The sequence below is a fragment of the Choloepus didactylus genome, chromosome 2 (genome assembly GCF_015220235.1).
Source record: "Choloepus didactylus isolate mChoDid1 chromosome 2, mChoDid1.pri, whole genome shotgun sequence".
NCBI classification, from domain to species: Eukaryota; Metazoa; Chordata; class Mammalia; order Pilosa; family Megalonychidae; genus Choloepus; species Choloepus didactylus.
The window spans coordinates 243,378,457-243,390,531 of NC_051308.1; the positions used below are offsets into that span (position 1 = coordinate 243,378,457).

At 55.0% G+C, this 12,075-nt stretch overlaps 1 protein-coding gene across 3 annotated transcripts in view; it reads left to right on the forward strand.

Moving 5' to 3' along the window:
- ACOT7 (acyl-CoA thioesterase 7) overlaps positions 1-12,075 on the forward strand; it is a 100,432-nt gene that overhangs the window by 41,616 nt on the left and 46,741 nt on the right. For all 3 annotated transcript variants that reach the window (XM_037828658.1, XM_037828657.1, XM_037828659.1), the window contains exons 4-5: positions 1,462-1,553; positions 6,190-6,304. In XM_037828658.1, the coding sequence (XP_037684586.1) occupies positions 1,462-1,553; positions 6,190-6,304 (207 nt within the window). The remainder of the gene's footprint in view (positions 1-1,461; positions 1,554-6,189; positions 6,305-12,075) is intronic.

Sequence of the window (12,075 nt, forward strand, 5' to 3'; positions counted from 1 at the left end):
CCTCGGAGACGGCTCATTCATCTGTAACTGTCAAAATATTAAGCTAACAAGGACGGATCGCTGTGAATTGCTCCAGAAAATAGCTGGTAGCTTTTAAGATTCTAAAATAGATGTTTTTAATGCTGCATTTGTCTTTTGATGGTTTTATTAAGTGATTGAGAAAGCACAATTAGCAGGTTTTGCCTCGCCTGCTCCGTGTTGTTCATTTGGGTCTAGAAGAGGGCCACTCGGGGTTGCCATGGAAACCAGCATGTCAGGATGGCTCGAGCTGAGGCAAACAGGAAATCTTTATTCCCAGAAGCAGGTTGTCGGATTCACTCTCAGTCCAAGTGCAGTAAGATTTTTCCTGTTGTCTTTGTCACTCCCAAGTGCAGGGAGCCCCCTGTCTTATTGACACAGTGGTCTTGGGGAGCGGTGGGTGATGGGTGCGCAGGGCAGGCCAGCAGCCCCCAAGGACCTCACCCGAGACCCCAGCTGCCTCTTTTTAATTGGCCTGTGGGAGATGACTTGGTGCTTGGGTCTGTGTTTAGCAGAGGAAAGGGGCGCCGGAGCCCAGGTTCATCTCGGGGAGCAAGTTAGGGGTAACTGCTGGGACCTGAGCCTTCTCAAGGGAAGCTTAGGGAGCTGTTTGCTGCCTTTCCCACTTCTCCCTGTCATTTCCCGCAGTTTTAGCCTTCCATCCTACTGTGGGAATCTTCCACGTTAAAGAAACTGCTCTTTAAAGGCATCTTGGTGACTATTACCCTGTAATTCTAGAACCCAGGAGGCCAGGACCTCTGCTCAGAACGGCCCCGACTTGCTGTGTGTCTCTAGGCAAACACCTTTACCTCTCTGGGCTTCCGGCTCTTCCCGAACGTGGGAAGTGTAGACCGAATGAGCGCCAAACTTTTAGTGCCAGCAGGCCACCCACAGGGTTCTCCGCCCAGACGGCCTGGCCACCGCATGGCTTCTCTCTGCCCTCTGCCAGGCCCCCAGGCCCAAGGAGGTTCCCTTTCCTGTCATCAGGCCCAGAGGGGAAGGCAGCAGCCCAGGGTCCTTCTCTCAGCCCCCAGAAGCTTCTGGATTGGAGCTTTGAGGCAATACTTTCCACTTGAAGGAGGGGGTTGAGGGTGGCGACATGGGCTTTGAAGAGCTGGGCCCCACGGCCCTCCCTCGGGGTGTCCTCTCCCTTGGGGTGCTCTCTGTGGGGCTGTGTCTCCTCCCCAGCCCGAGCCTCGCAGGCAGCAAGGGTGGACGCACTCGCATCTGTGTGGCCGTGCATCTTTCTGGGCTTGCCGTCCCGAAGGCCGGGGATCGGGGGTCTGTCAAAGGATGTTCCCTATCTGGGCATTATGACAACAGCCCCTCAACGAGGTGCTTTGGTGCTTTTAAGTTTGGGGTCAAGCGTTGGCCGCGAGGTCTCGGGAGTGGCCTTGACCGTGTCCCCTGCAGCCCTTCACCCTGTGGTTTTCTTCCCTTAAGGCACCAAAAAGCTCACCAACAAGGCCACCCTGTGGTACGTGCCCCTGTCGCTGAAGAACGTGGACAAGGTCCTGGAGGTGCCTCCTGTTGTGGTAAGGCTCCCCATCCCCTCTGCCTCGGGGGTTCTGGCGGAGGGGACACTCGCAGCACTGCGCGGGCTCGCTGGGCTCAGGCGGCGTCCGGGAAGGTGACCACAGCGGAGCAGAGGGGCTGCCGTGGGCAGCAGGCCCCGGGCCCAGGAGGGCGTCCCTGGGTCAGGGGAGGTTCGCTCAGCCTCCGAGCAGACGTCCGTGGGGTGATGTTCCTGATTCCTGCAGGGAATGCCCGTGTCAGCTGGCCGTCCCCCAGACGCCCCTCCCCGGGGGACCCTGACGTCGCTTTCCTGAGAGGAAACGTGGGCAACTGGGCTGTGATGGGTAACATCTCCTGCCGAGAACCGGGATCCCCTGGCTGCCTCTCCCCCCAAGAACCGGGATCCCCAGGCTGCCCTTCCCCCTGGTCCCTGGAGAAATGGATGTCAGCGCGGCTGGTTCCCAAGTGTTTCTTTCTCCGTCCCTACCCTGCCCCCCCGGCCGGCATCTGCCCCCTCTGGCTTTCTCTGGGGTCGGCACTGCTGTAGCAAAGCTCAGCAGCATCAGGCCTAGTTCCCTTCTGGGCGCCCCACTGCAGCAGGCTTGGGCAGGCAGGCTTTCGGGAGGCAAATGTTTGGCCCGTCTAGCAATGCAGTTCATTCCCTAGAAGTGCTCCTGGCCCCCTGAGCCCTTTCGAGATGTGCGAACAGCCAGGTCCTTGAAGACCTGCCACTTTCCGCTCTCACCTACGAGGAGGAAAGCACTTCGTGGAGGGACTCGGAGATCCCTGGTTCCAGCAGCGTGGGCCCTGGCGGGGAGCTTCCTCATACGTGCGCGCTACATAGAGAACAGATTCCTTAAAATTAATCGAACTGAGAGCCAGATTGCTGGGAATCTGTGCCTGCCCTTTTGGCTCCTGGACTGAGCAGAGAGACTGGGGCCTTCTGACACCCCAGCCCTTTCTCTGCTTCTCGGCGTCCCCCCACCTCTCTGGGGGTGGCCTGGCTCTCAGTCTTCCATCTGTGGGCATGTCCGGGGCCCTGGGTCACCGGGGCCAGGTGGGGACCTGTAACCTGCCACCACTGCAGGTGTGAGATGACGGGGGCACTCCCTGAGCCTGCCTCCCTCTCCGCGGCTTGGCACCTGGCTGGGCGCCTTGTCTGGGCTCCTGGGGGACAGTTACTCCCGGGCGGGGCGTGTCCCTGCGTGGGACTGGCTCGGTGACCGGGATGCCCTCTCCAAGGCTGTACCTTGGGCTGTGTTGAGTTGTGGGTGCATCCTTTGGTTCCATGAGGTCAGTGGGATCATCGCCAGCTTCCGGTCGCTTTCGCGGAACAAATGTGAGGAGAGCAGGAGTAAGTGTGGGGAGCCAGGCAGTTCTCACACAGTTGTCCTCTAGTCCAGCACCCCCAACCCACACAAATGACATATATACATGCTTGTACGCATCCACACACACACACACACACACACACCCCTACCTGCATGCACAAACACTTGTGTGCACGCACACACACACACATACTCGTTCCATCTGCGGCTGCTCCCCCTCTCCTAACTGGAGGCTTTCTAAGACCCAAGACGCAGGAGGAAGTCAGAGGCACAGTGATTGTTCTCTTGAGAAATCGCAGGTGCACCTGCCAGCGCATTCCGCCTGCCCGCCAGACACCTGGCGCTAAATTAGCCACATCACATGTAAATACTCAAACCCAATTATTTAACCACCTTAATTTTAAAATGCTACGGAATTCGGAACCCTCCAACAAGCTTTGTCTCTGGCTTCGGCATTGGAGGGTGATACGGAAGGGAGATTCCTGGATTGAACATACTAACTTCTGCTTCGTTTTCATTCCTCGGGGCTGAGGGCTGTTGGGTCTCCAGCCAGTGGGGAGGGAAGGGGAGGCTTCTGACTCCTGGGGTGCCGGGCCCCTCGCCCAGGCCAGGGCGGGGCTGAGAGCTCAGCATCCCCCCCAGCCCCTGCCATTTGCTCCTGGTAATTGGCACTCTCCCTCCCACACCCTGGAGGAGCACCCAGTAGCTTTTTCATTCCCTTTGTTTAGCTGGGTTTGATAAGACATAAATATCAACTTTGCCCTTTGTGGAGGAGTGTGTTGAAACCGTTCCACCGAGCCGAAGCCGAGAGAGCTCCAGATGGGGGAAGCCAGGCTGCTCCCGGCTGCAGCTGCTCTAGTGCTCCTTTGGGCTCTCTCCCCTCACATAAACCTTCAGTGGGGTTTGAAATACGGGCCTGCTGCTTCCCGTGGCAGGGACCAGCCACCGTTCTGATGAGGCCGTCCTGGAAAGCTCAGCTTCTCTCTCGGGTTCAAGTGGCCGTTCTCGCTTATCGCCGGGCAGCTGGACCACAGGCTTCTCATATCCTGCCAGCATCTTCCTATTGTCCCTTCCCTACGTGGCCATCCCTCATTTAACAAAACATTTCTCCCTCTACGTAGATGGATAGGTAGGCATGTAGGGGATATAAACATCAATAAATTTGTCACACGTGTGTATCTCACATATATACATATATAGACACGTATACACCATATATGCACATCTATAGATACCTATTTAGAGATCTTTTTATCAGATGTCTCAGTGTATGCTTGAGTTAAGAGGTTGGCACAGACTGTTGCCTGGGACATCTGGACCCAACTGTCTTTCACTTCGAAGCCACTGGGTTTGATGAAACCTGGGGGATAAGAGTTGTGTGTCAGCCCCATAATTAAAATGTTCATTCTAGTGATTTTCTTCCCGCATTTAAAGCCAGCAGGGAAGGCCTTGTGAGAGGCTGCATTTCCCGTGTCCTCCTGGCTCCTGGCCACATCTGGAGCCTCCATCAGTCTCTGTGGGTGACTGTGGAGGCTCTGACTGCACCAAACAAAAAGAGGATTTATGAGATGAGGGGTTAGAACTCAGAGGAGCTGTCAGGCTACTGCACAGACACAGCGTAAACTCTCCACTTACAAAGTCATCGCCTGGGATGGTGGAGCCTTAGGAAATGGTTTATTTTTGGAAGAACAGGTTCAGTTAGCCACTGCAACTTAAAACACTCAGCGTGGTTTGTAGGTTTTGAACAAACCACATCTCTCCTTGCTCAAGCTGAAAGTCATGGACCATTGAACCATGGGATGGTGGTCAGACCCTGTTCGGTTTTGGGATTGAGCCACAACAGGAAATCAAGGCGTTTAAAACCGGCTTTTGCAAGGTCTGAAATTGTGGCCTGAGATTTCTTAGGTCAGAAGGGCTTCAGTGGGCCGGAGAGCAGCTGCGAGGGGCTGGAGCGGGCGGTGGCCTGAGTTGGATGCTTCCCAGCAGGCCCAGCCTGGAGATGGTCAAGTGACTCAGAGAGCAGACGTTGATGAGGAAGGGGGCTGCTCGGGGGAAGTGGGCACACAGGAGGCCTGGGAATCTGGCCTGGGCCTCTCTGAGGGGCCACCCAGGGAGGGAGTGCAGAGGGAGGTGGCTGTGCTCCCTGCCCTGGGTCACAGGAGGGCAGCACGAGATAGCCACGTCACGTCAGAGGAGCCTGACATGCCCCACCTGTGCCCTAAGGACCCTGGAGCCTCAGCCTTTGTGCTCAGTTTTATCATGGTGTTTATTTTTAACTTCTTGGTTCAAAAACCCCGTGATCCACTGGAAGAGCTTCTGAGGGGCTCTGTTGGCTGTAGCCACTCGTTCCCTCCTACGTGCCGGCCTGTTGGCCTGGCCGAGCGTCAGCAGAGGGGGGCTGCTGGGTCTGCTGGGCATGGCAGCCTGCCCTCCCCTCGCCCACCCACGGTCCCTGACCCAGCAGGTCTGCGGCCAGGGACGCGGCCCAGGAAGGAACTGAGTGACTTTAATTGTGAAAAACTGGAAACAAGCAAAATGTGCCCATCTAACAAATTGGGTTAATAACAGACATGATACAGTGAAACACGGAAACACTGTTACTTTTAAACTTTAACATGGCACAGTGGGACTTTCTTTTCCCATTTTAAAAAAAATTTATTGTGGCTGCATATATATAACTTAAATTCCCCATTTTCACCACTTTTAAGGGTGCAGTTCAGTGGCATTAACTGTGTTCACAGTCGTGCTACCTTCCCTAACATCCATTACCAAAATTTTTTCATCACCCCAAATAGAAGCTGGGGACCCCAACAAACAATAGCTCCCGCTTCCTCCCTACCCCCAGCCCCCGTGACCTCTAGTCTACTTTGTCTGTATGGGCTTGTTTATTCCAGGTACTTCCTGTAAAGGAATGATACAGTATTTTGCTCAGCCGGGTGTTTTCTGGGTCCATCCATGTTGTAGCATGTTGGTTGTTGTCCCTTTTTGTGGCTGGACACTGTTGCCTGGCGTGGATGGACCACATTTCCCTCAGCCGTTCACCTGTTGAGGGACACCCGGCTGGTTTCCACCTTTGGGCTGTTGTGAAGGCCACTGTGGACCCGGTGGGACTTTTCACATGTACATTGGCATAAGGACAATCCCAGGCAGGAGGTGAACCAGATACCTGATCCGGGCGCTGGGACTCCAGGAGAGTCCGCCTTCTCTGTTTTTTGTGTTTGTCTTATCAATTCTGTATTACCAGAAAAAAGAATAGGTGTTTGTAGCAGCCACGGGTGGGTGACGGGGGTGCTGTGCCCCTGACGCCATATCCCTGTCCCCGCAGTATGCCCGGCAGGAGCAGGAGGAGGAGGGCCGCAAGCGGTACGAGGCCCAGAAGCTGGAGCGCATGGAGACCAAATGGAGGAACGGGGCCATCGTGCAGCCCGTCCTCAACCCAGGTACCGGACCCCACATCCGTGTTCCCCTGGGCCCAGGCTCCCCCTCCCTGCCCCCCGAGTGTCGCCGTGGCGGGGAGAGGGGACATGGGCAGCTCCGGGAGTCCCTGCAGGTCCTGTGGGTTGGTTCAGTTGGAGCTTGACCCGGGGGCCCCTCGATCCTGAGAATTGGTTTTTGTTGTGTCTCTCCCTCAAGTTCTCGCTCTCCGGAGCGTGTTCTCGAGGAGGTTTCCGGCTCATCCAAAAGAAGAACTGCAGGATGGCGGCAGCTCTGTGGGTGCTGCTTTCTGCCTTGGCTCACGTGTTAAGACGTGTGCTTCAGGGGTTGGCTCTGATCCCATCTCGGAGCCGGGGGAATGCCTGCCGGGACTGGCTCTCCTTCCAGGATCCGTTTCCCCCATTCATTCATCCTTTTGCCTTTATGGCCGGGGTGGCCTGGCTTTAACGACTCATCCAGCCACGGTGGAAACAAATCAGTTAAGGACACACGAGCCCTTCAGAGGGGCTCCCCTGGTGCTCAGGAGCGGTTCAGGCCAGGGGTCTCTGGGGGGCAGGTCTGTTCACGAGGACAATTGTCAGCCCCAGGGGTGGGTGAGCCAGTCTCAGGATTGTTCTGGCTCTTCAGAGTCCCTTGCAATTCCACATGAGCTTTAGAATCAGCTTTTCCGTGATGCAAAGACATCAGCTGGGATTCTGTCAGGATCGTGCCTTTTAACGTTTAGTCTTCTGATCCATGAACATGGGCTGCATCTCTGTTTATTTAGCTCTTTAATTTCTTTCGACGATGGCTTATTTTCAGGGGATAGGTTGGCACTTCTTTGTTAAATTTATTCTTTTTTGATGCTATTGGGCACTTCATTTTCAGATTCTTCGTTGCAAGTGTACGGAAATAGAATTGATTTTTGTATATTGATCTTGTATCCTTCAACCTTTCTGACCTCATTTACCAGTTCTAATAGTTTTCTAGTGGATTCCTTAGGATTTTTTACATCCAGGATTACATCATCTACAAGTGGAGGATTTTACATCTTCCTTCCCATCCAGGTGTCTTTAATTTCTTTTCTTCTTCTCCTGCCCCAGCCATAGCCCCCTGGGTGGTGTTTTGGAATGGGTGGGTTGGATTTCACCATGGTTGTAGCATCCGGGGATAGCAGTTTGGGAAGACAGGTGGATGATGAGTGTTCGGGCTTCAGGGGTCTTCCTCATGGGGCAGAAATGCTCGCTGCCCCTTCCCGCTGGACGGTCCTCCCTCCCTGCTCTAATCGCAGCAGCCAGGCCTTCTCAGGGACGGCCTTTGGCCTCCTGGATCTGCACCTCTGGTGACTTTGAAACAAGGTGTCGGACACTTCTGACTGTTGCCTAGCAACCTCCCCAAGAGGCATCCTTTCAGAGTTGGAGAGTTCTTTAAAACCTAGAAAACACAGTTCTCCTGAACTCTTCAGCTGTGTTTTCCATGGAGGGAGTATTGACCATATCACAGCCTCTGTCCTGTTCCTGAAGAATTCAAGTGCCTATTTCCTCCCCAGCTCTTGGGTTTTAAACGTCTGCTTTGGAGTCTGGCCCAGCCCTGCAGTGTGGCTGCGGTCAGGGTAAGTCACCCCAGCTCCCTGGTCCCCAGGCTGAGTCTGGCGTCTCCCTTCCTGGGTGTGGCGGTGCTCTGGCCACCCTTCCCCCCGGGCAGGCCCACCCCCTGAGTCCAAAAGCTTTCCTGCCCTCGTCCCGGCTGTACTCTGTCTGTCTCGGTGGTTAGGATTTTCTCCTCGAAGTACTCCTTTGTCTTCTTGAGGAGCCCTTTCTGGCCAGGCCTAGAATCCTGACCCTGTTAGTTCTGGCTCAGAGAGGAGTGTGGGGTGCAGGAGGAATGAGGGGGTGCCAGTGAGGAACGTGGGTCCTGGAGCAGGATGACCACGTGGGAATCCCAGCTCTGACCTGTCCATGTCCTGGTTCCCTCAGCTGGAGACAGAGGAGATGAGACCACCGAGTCTGGGTGAAGTTGCTGAGATGATGTCAGGATATGGCACGTGTAAAGTGCTGAAAATAGCTTCTGTTGCATGGGATGCACCACGAAAGGAGCGTTCTATGTTTCTTCATGGTGTGTCAGGCAGCTCCTGTTGCTTCCCTGGGGCTCTGACTCAGGTTCTCCGTGTCACTCTGAAATGGCAGATTCAAAGCCTACGCCCTTGGTCGGTCAAGGTGGTAGCAGCTGCTGGGGCAGATCAACCCCAAATCCCAGTGCTGAGCTCTATGGAGGCTTATTTCTGTCTGGTGTAAAGTCCAAAACAGGTGTTCCCAGTCAGGGGTGGATCCCCCCCAAGTGGCGGTGACCCTACGGCCTTGTGGCTCTTCTGTCTCCAGGAGTGGCTTTCGAGGTGACCCCAGCAGAGGAAGAGCAGGGAGGCTCTCATGTCTGGGGCGTCAGGGTCAGGCCTGAGAGCAGCCTAGTGGGGGGCGGTCATCTGGTCACCCCTCTGCCTGGAGGCTGGGGCACATGGTCTAGTGGGGTGCTCTGGAAGAGTGGGGGAGGCAGGTTTGGTGACTGCCTAGTCTCTGCCTGGTCTGCCTTCTGGTCGCCGAGAGCCTGGTGCAGTCTTTGCACACGTAGAACCTCTCACCTTCCGGGTGACAACCTGGAGTCCTGTCCAGCCGCTGCCCCAGCCTCATTGTGCAGGCTCCTGGGCCACATGCAGCTCCATCAGGTTCAGAAGCGAAACCTCGTGGCTCAGCCACCTGTAAACGAAAAGGATGCGTTTCTTGCACCCATGCCACGGTGACCGGGAGACCATGACAAAACACGCTCATCTGGAAAAGGGAAGGAAGAGAGCTGCACAGGAGCCCGGGTCCAAGCCCAGCAGAATCCTGCCAGGGCCCCCACGGCGGCTGTGGGGAGGTCCTCGATGAGGCCTAATTCCACTCTCTGAGGGGTGCTCCCTGGCCCCGGTGCTGCCACCTGGGGGGGTCTTCCCTGTCCATCGTCCTTGTGGCACTGGGGAATGGTGCTCGCAGCCCACTTCCTGCTTGTCTGTTCGGGGGCCCAGAGGCTGACTTAAGGCTTGACAGTCAAAAGCTTTTTTGGTCCCAGCCAATTCCACCCCCTCGTGAACTGAGTTGGTGTCTGGTCTGTCTGCTCCCAGTCAGCTCCCTGTGGCAGTGACCCCCACGGCTCTTTCTAGGCAAACTTCTCCAGCTGTGTTGTTTCTTCGCTTGGGGCCCCGCACCATCTCTCTCTCACCCCAATGGCGGCTCCCTTGGGGCTTTCTACAACAACATCCATGGAGGGGAAGACCCCACTCCTAATCTGGTGTTTGACCCCGGCTTCTTTATGGGGTTCTGACCCCAAAGCCTCCTCCATCCCCAGCTCCAGAAGCACTTGGCTGTTCTAATCCATGAATGCTCCAGATTTCTGGACTCCCTGATCCCTTTCACTTTGACTTCCAAAGTGGCCGTTTCTTTCTTGAGTTACATTCTTTATTGCTATACCTTACTCAAAGCAAAAAGCACACGCTCCTGTATTCTCTCCTTTTCAACCACTACCTCTAGGGTGGTAGCACGGGAGGAAGACAGTTGGGTTGTCCCAGCTTTCGCCTTCTAAGCCAGGGTAATGTAAATAGCGTCCCCCTAGGTTTGCAAGAGAGAGGTTTGATTTGGGCAGCACCCCACTTCCAGCACTGGCTGCTGCTGCTTCTGGCACACGACATTGGCGGCTGTTGCAGATAAACCTTCACATCTCTGTGACTGAGCCCTATGCTTAGCAGCGCTTTCTCACCTATTCCGTTAGTTCACCTGAGAAACAGAACGTGAGCAAACCCAGGGGAGGCTGCCAAGATTGGCTGAGCATGTGCTCCCTTCTCTTGGGGGGACGCCTGTGCCTGGGCTCTGAACACAGATGTGACAGACAGACAGACACAGTCCCTGGCCCTCCAGAGCTTTGATGGAACCTACAGCCCATGGCCCAGGGAAGGGGGCCTCCCGGGTGGGTATAGAACTGTACTCTTTCCCCTTGAGAATTTTGGTGCCTCCACCGATGAGAAAGTTCATCAGTGCAAGGTCAAAGAACCTTAAATTATTAGACGCGGCTTCACTGGTATTTTTAAAAATTACTGCAGATCTTCTCTTTGACTAGGGAGTATAGTTATTTCAAATCACTTGTCATTTGAATAAGCAGAAAATTTGACATGACAGGGATTTTTGAATGCAATTTTCAATTAAGTTTGAAATGAAAAAAAAAACTTTCTTTGTCATTGTCCACACGTATATCCCCTAGCTGGGCAGGGCAGTTCCTGAGATTGGGCCAAATTTGAGGGTTTTGGTTTCCATTTGCACTTGAAAGCTATCGTTTCCATGTCTTTTATGAGTGGAACACGCAGGAAACGGAAGTGATGCCAGCTCCCCTTTGGTGCAGAGGTCTCCTCGTTCTCTGCCCGCCACACAGGGAGGCTGGTTGTGGGCACTGGGGAGGCCTGTACCGAGGTGGCGGCTGAGAGAACCAGCACCTCCTCACTGCGGTCAGAGCCGCAGGTCGTCTGCGATGACCACTGTCCCTGTTTGGCAGGGCTGCCATGACAAATACTGCATGATGGGTTGGCTGAAGCAACAACAGGAACTTACTGGCTCATGGTTTCTGATGTCAGAAACCCAATATCCGTATGGCAAGGCCTGCTTTTCCCTGGAGTCGGTTGCGTTCTGGGATGGCAGGCCTCTCGCGCATGGTGATGTCCTTGGTCCCCTGTGGGTTCCCCTGACTTCTGGCTTCTCTGACCACACCCCAGTGTCCTCTCTTTAGAAGGCCTTCCAGCATCCAGAATAAGACCCACCCTGATTCCATTTGGCCTCAAGGTTCTTTCTATAAATGGTTCACACCCATAGGAATGCGACTTGAGATTAACAATGTCTTTATGGGGTACATGATTCAATCCCCAATAACTGCAACACCAGGAGACACCTGGGGACCCCCTGAACTCCTTTCCCAAGGGCCTCTAGCATTCCCTGTGCACCCCCGCCCCACCCTGCCCCGTGCAGTGGTGTCAGGACTGACTGATGGTGGTTTGAAGAGGGGTCCGCATGTGGCCAGCGTCCAGAAATGGGGGTTGGATGGTGAAGCCCCCAGAATGTGGGAGGGAGGGACGGCTCTCTTCTCGACCCTGTAGCAGGCTGTCTCCTTCTAAAGGCAGACACAAGAGATGCCCAGCAGGGCCCCCAGCAGGGAAGGGAGTTCAGGGAGGGCCAGGGGAGAACAGAGCGGAGCAGCCCACAGCCAGCAGTCCTGGTGATCAGAACTGATTGACCAGTGGGGGTCAGGTCCCCTCCTCAGCGGGGAGCCACTTTGCCACATCCCTCTGCCTGAGCTCTCAGGATTCCTGAGCGGTGGCTGAGGCCGCTTCTCCTTTCATGTAGAGCAGAGGGCACTGCACACGTGATCCCAAACTGGAGCCTCCCACAGGTCTAAACCAGGAGGCTTGAAAACAAATAGGTAATGTCCCCAAATGTTCTGCTTAATGACGTCTGCAGGCTGGCTGCCCAGTCTCAAATTCTCTTTGGAGGAACATCAAAGAGTCTTGCAGATTATCCTTGACACTCAGAGACCGCAGGTACTGCCCTCTGGTTGGGGTCACCCTTCATCCCACCGTCCTTTTTGCTGCTGAGAAACATGACTTCTTGGCTAGACTTGTCTGCTGAAGTCCAAAGATAAAAGGTGGCCCTGTAGGCTGGCCCGCTTCAAAGCCAGGGCTTCCGGAGGCTCGAGGAAGGTGGGCGGGTGTGCTCCTGGCCGGTTCACG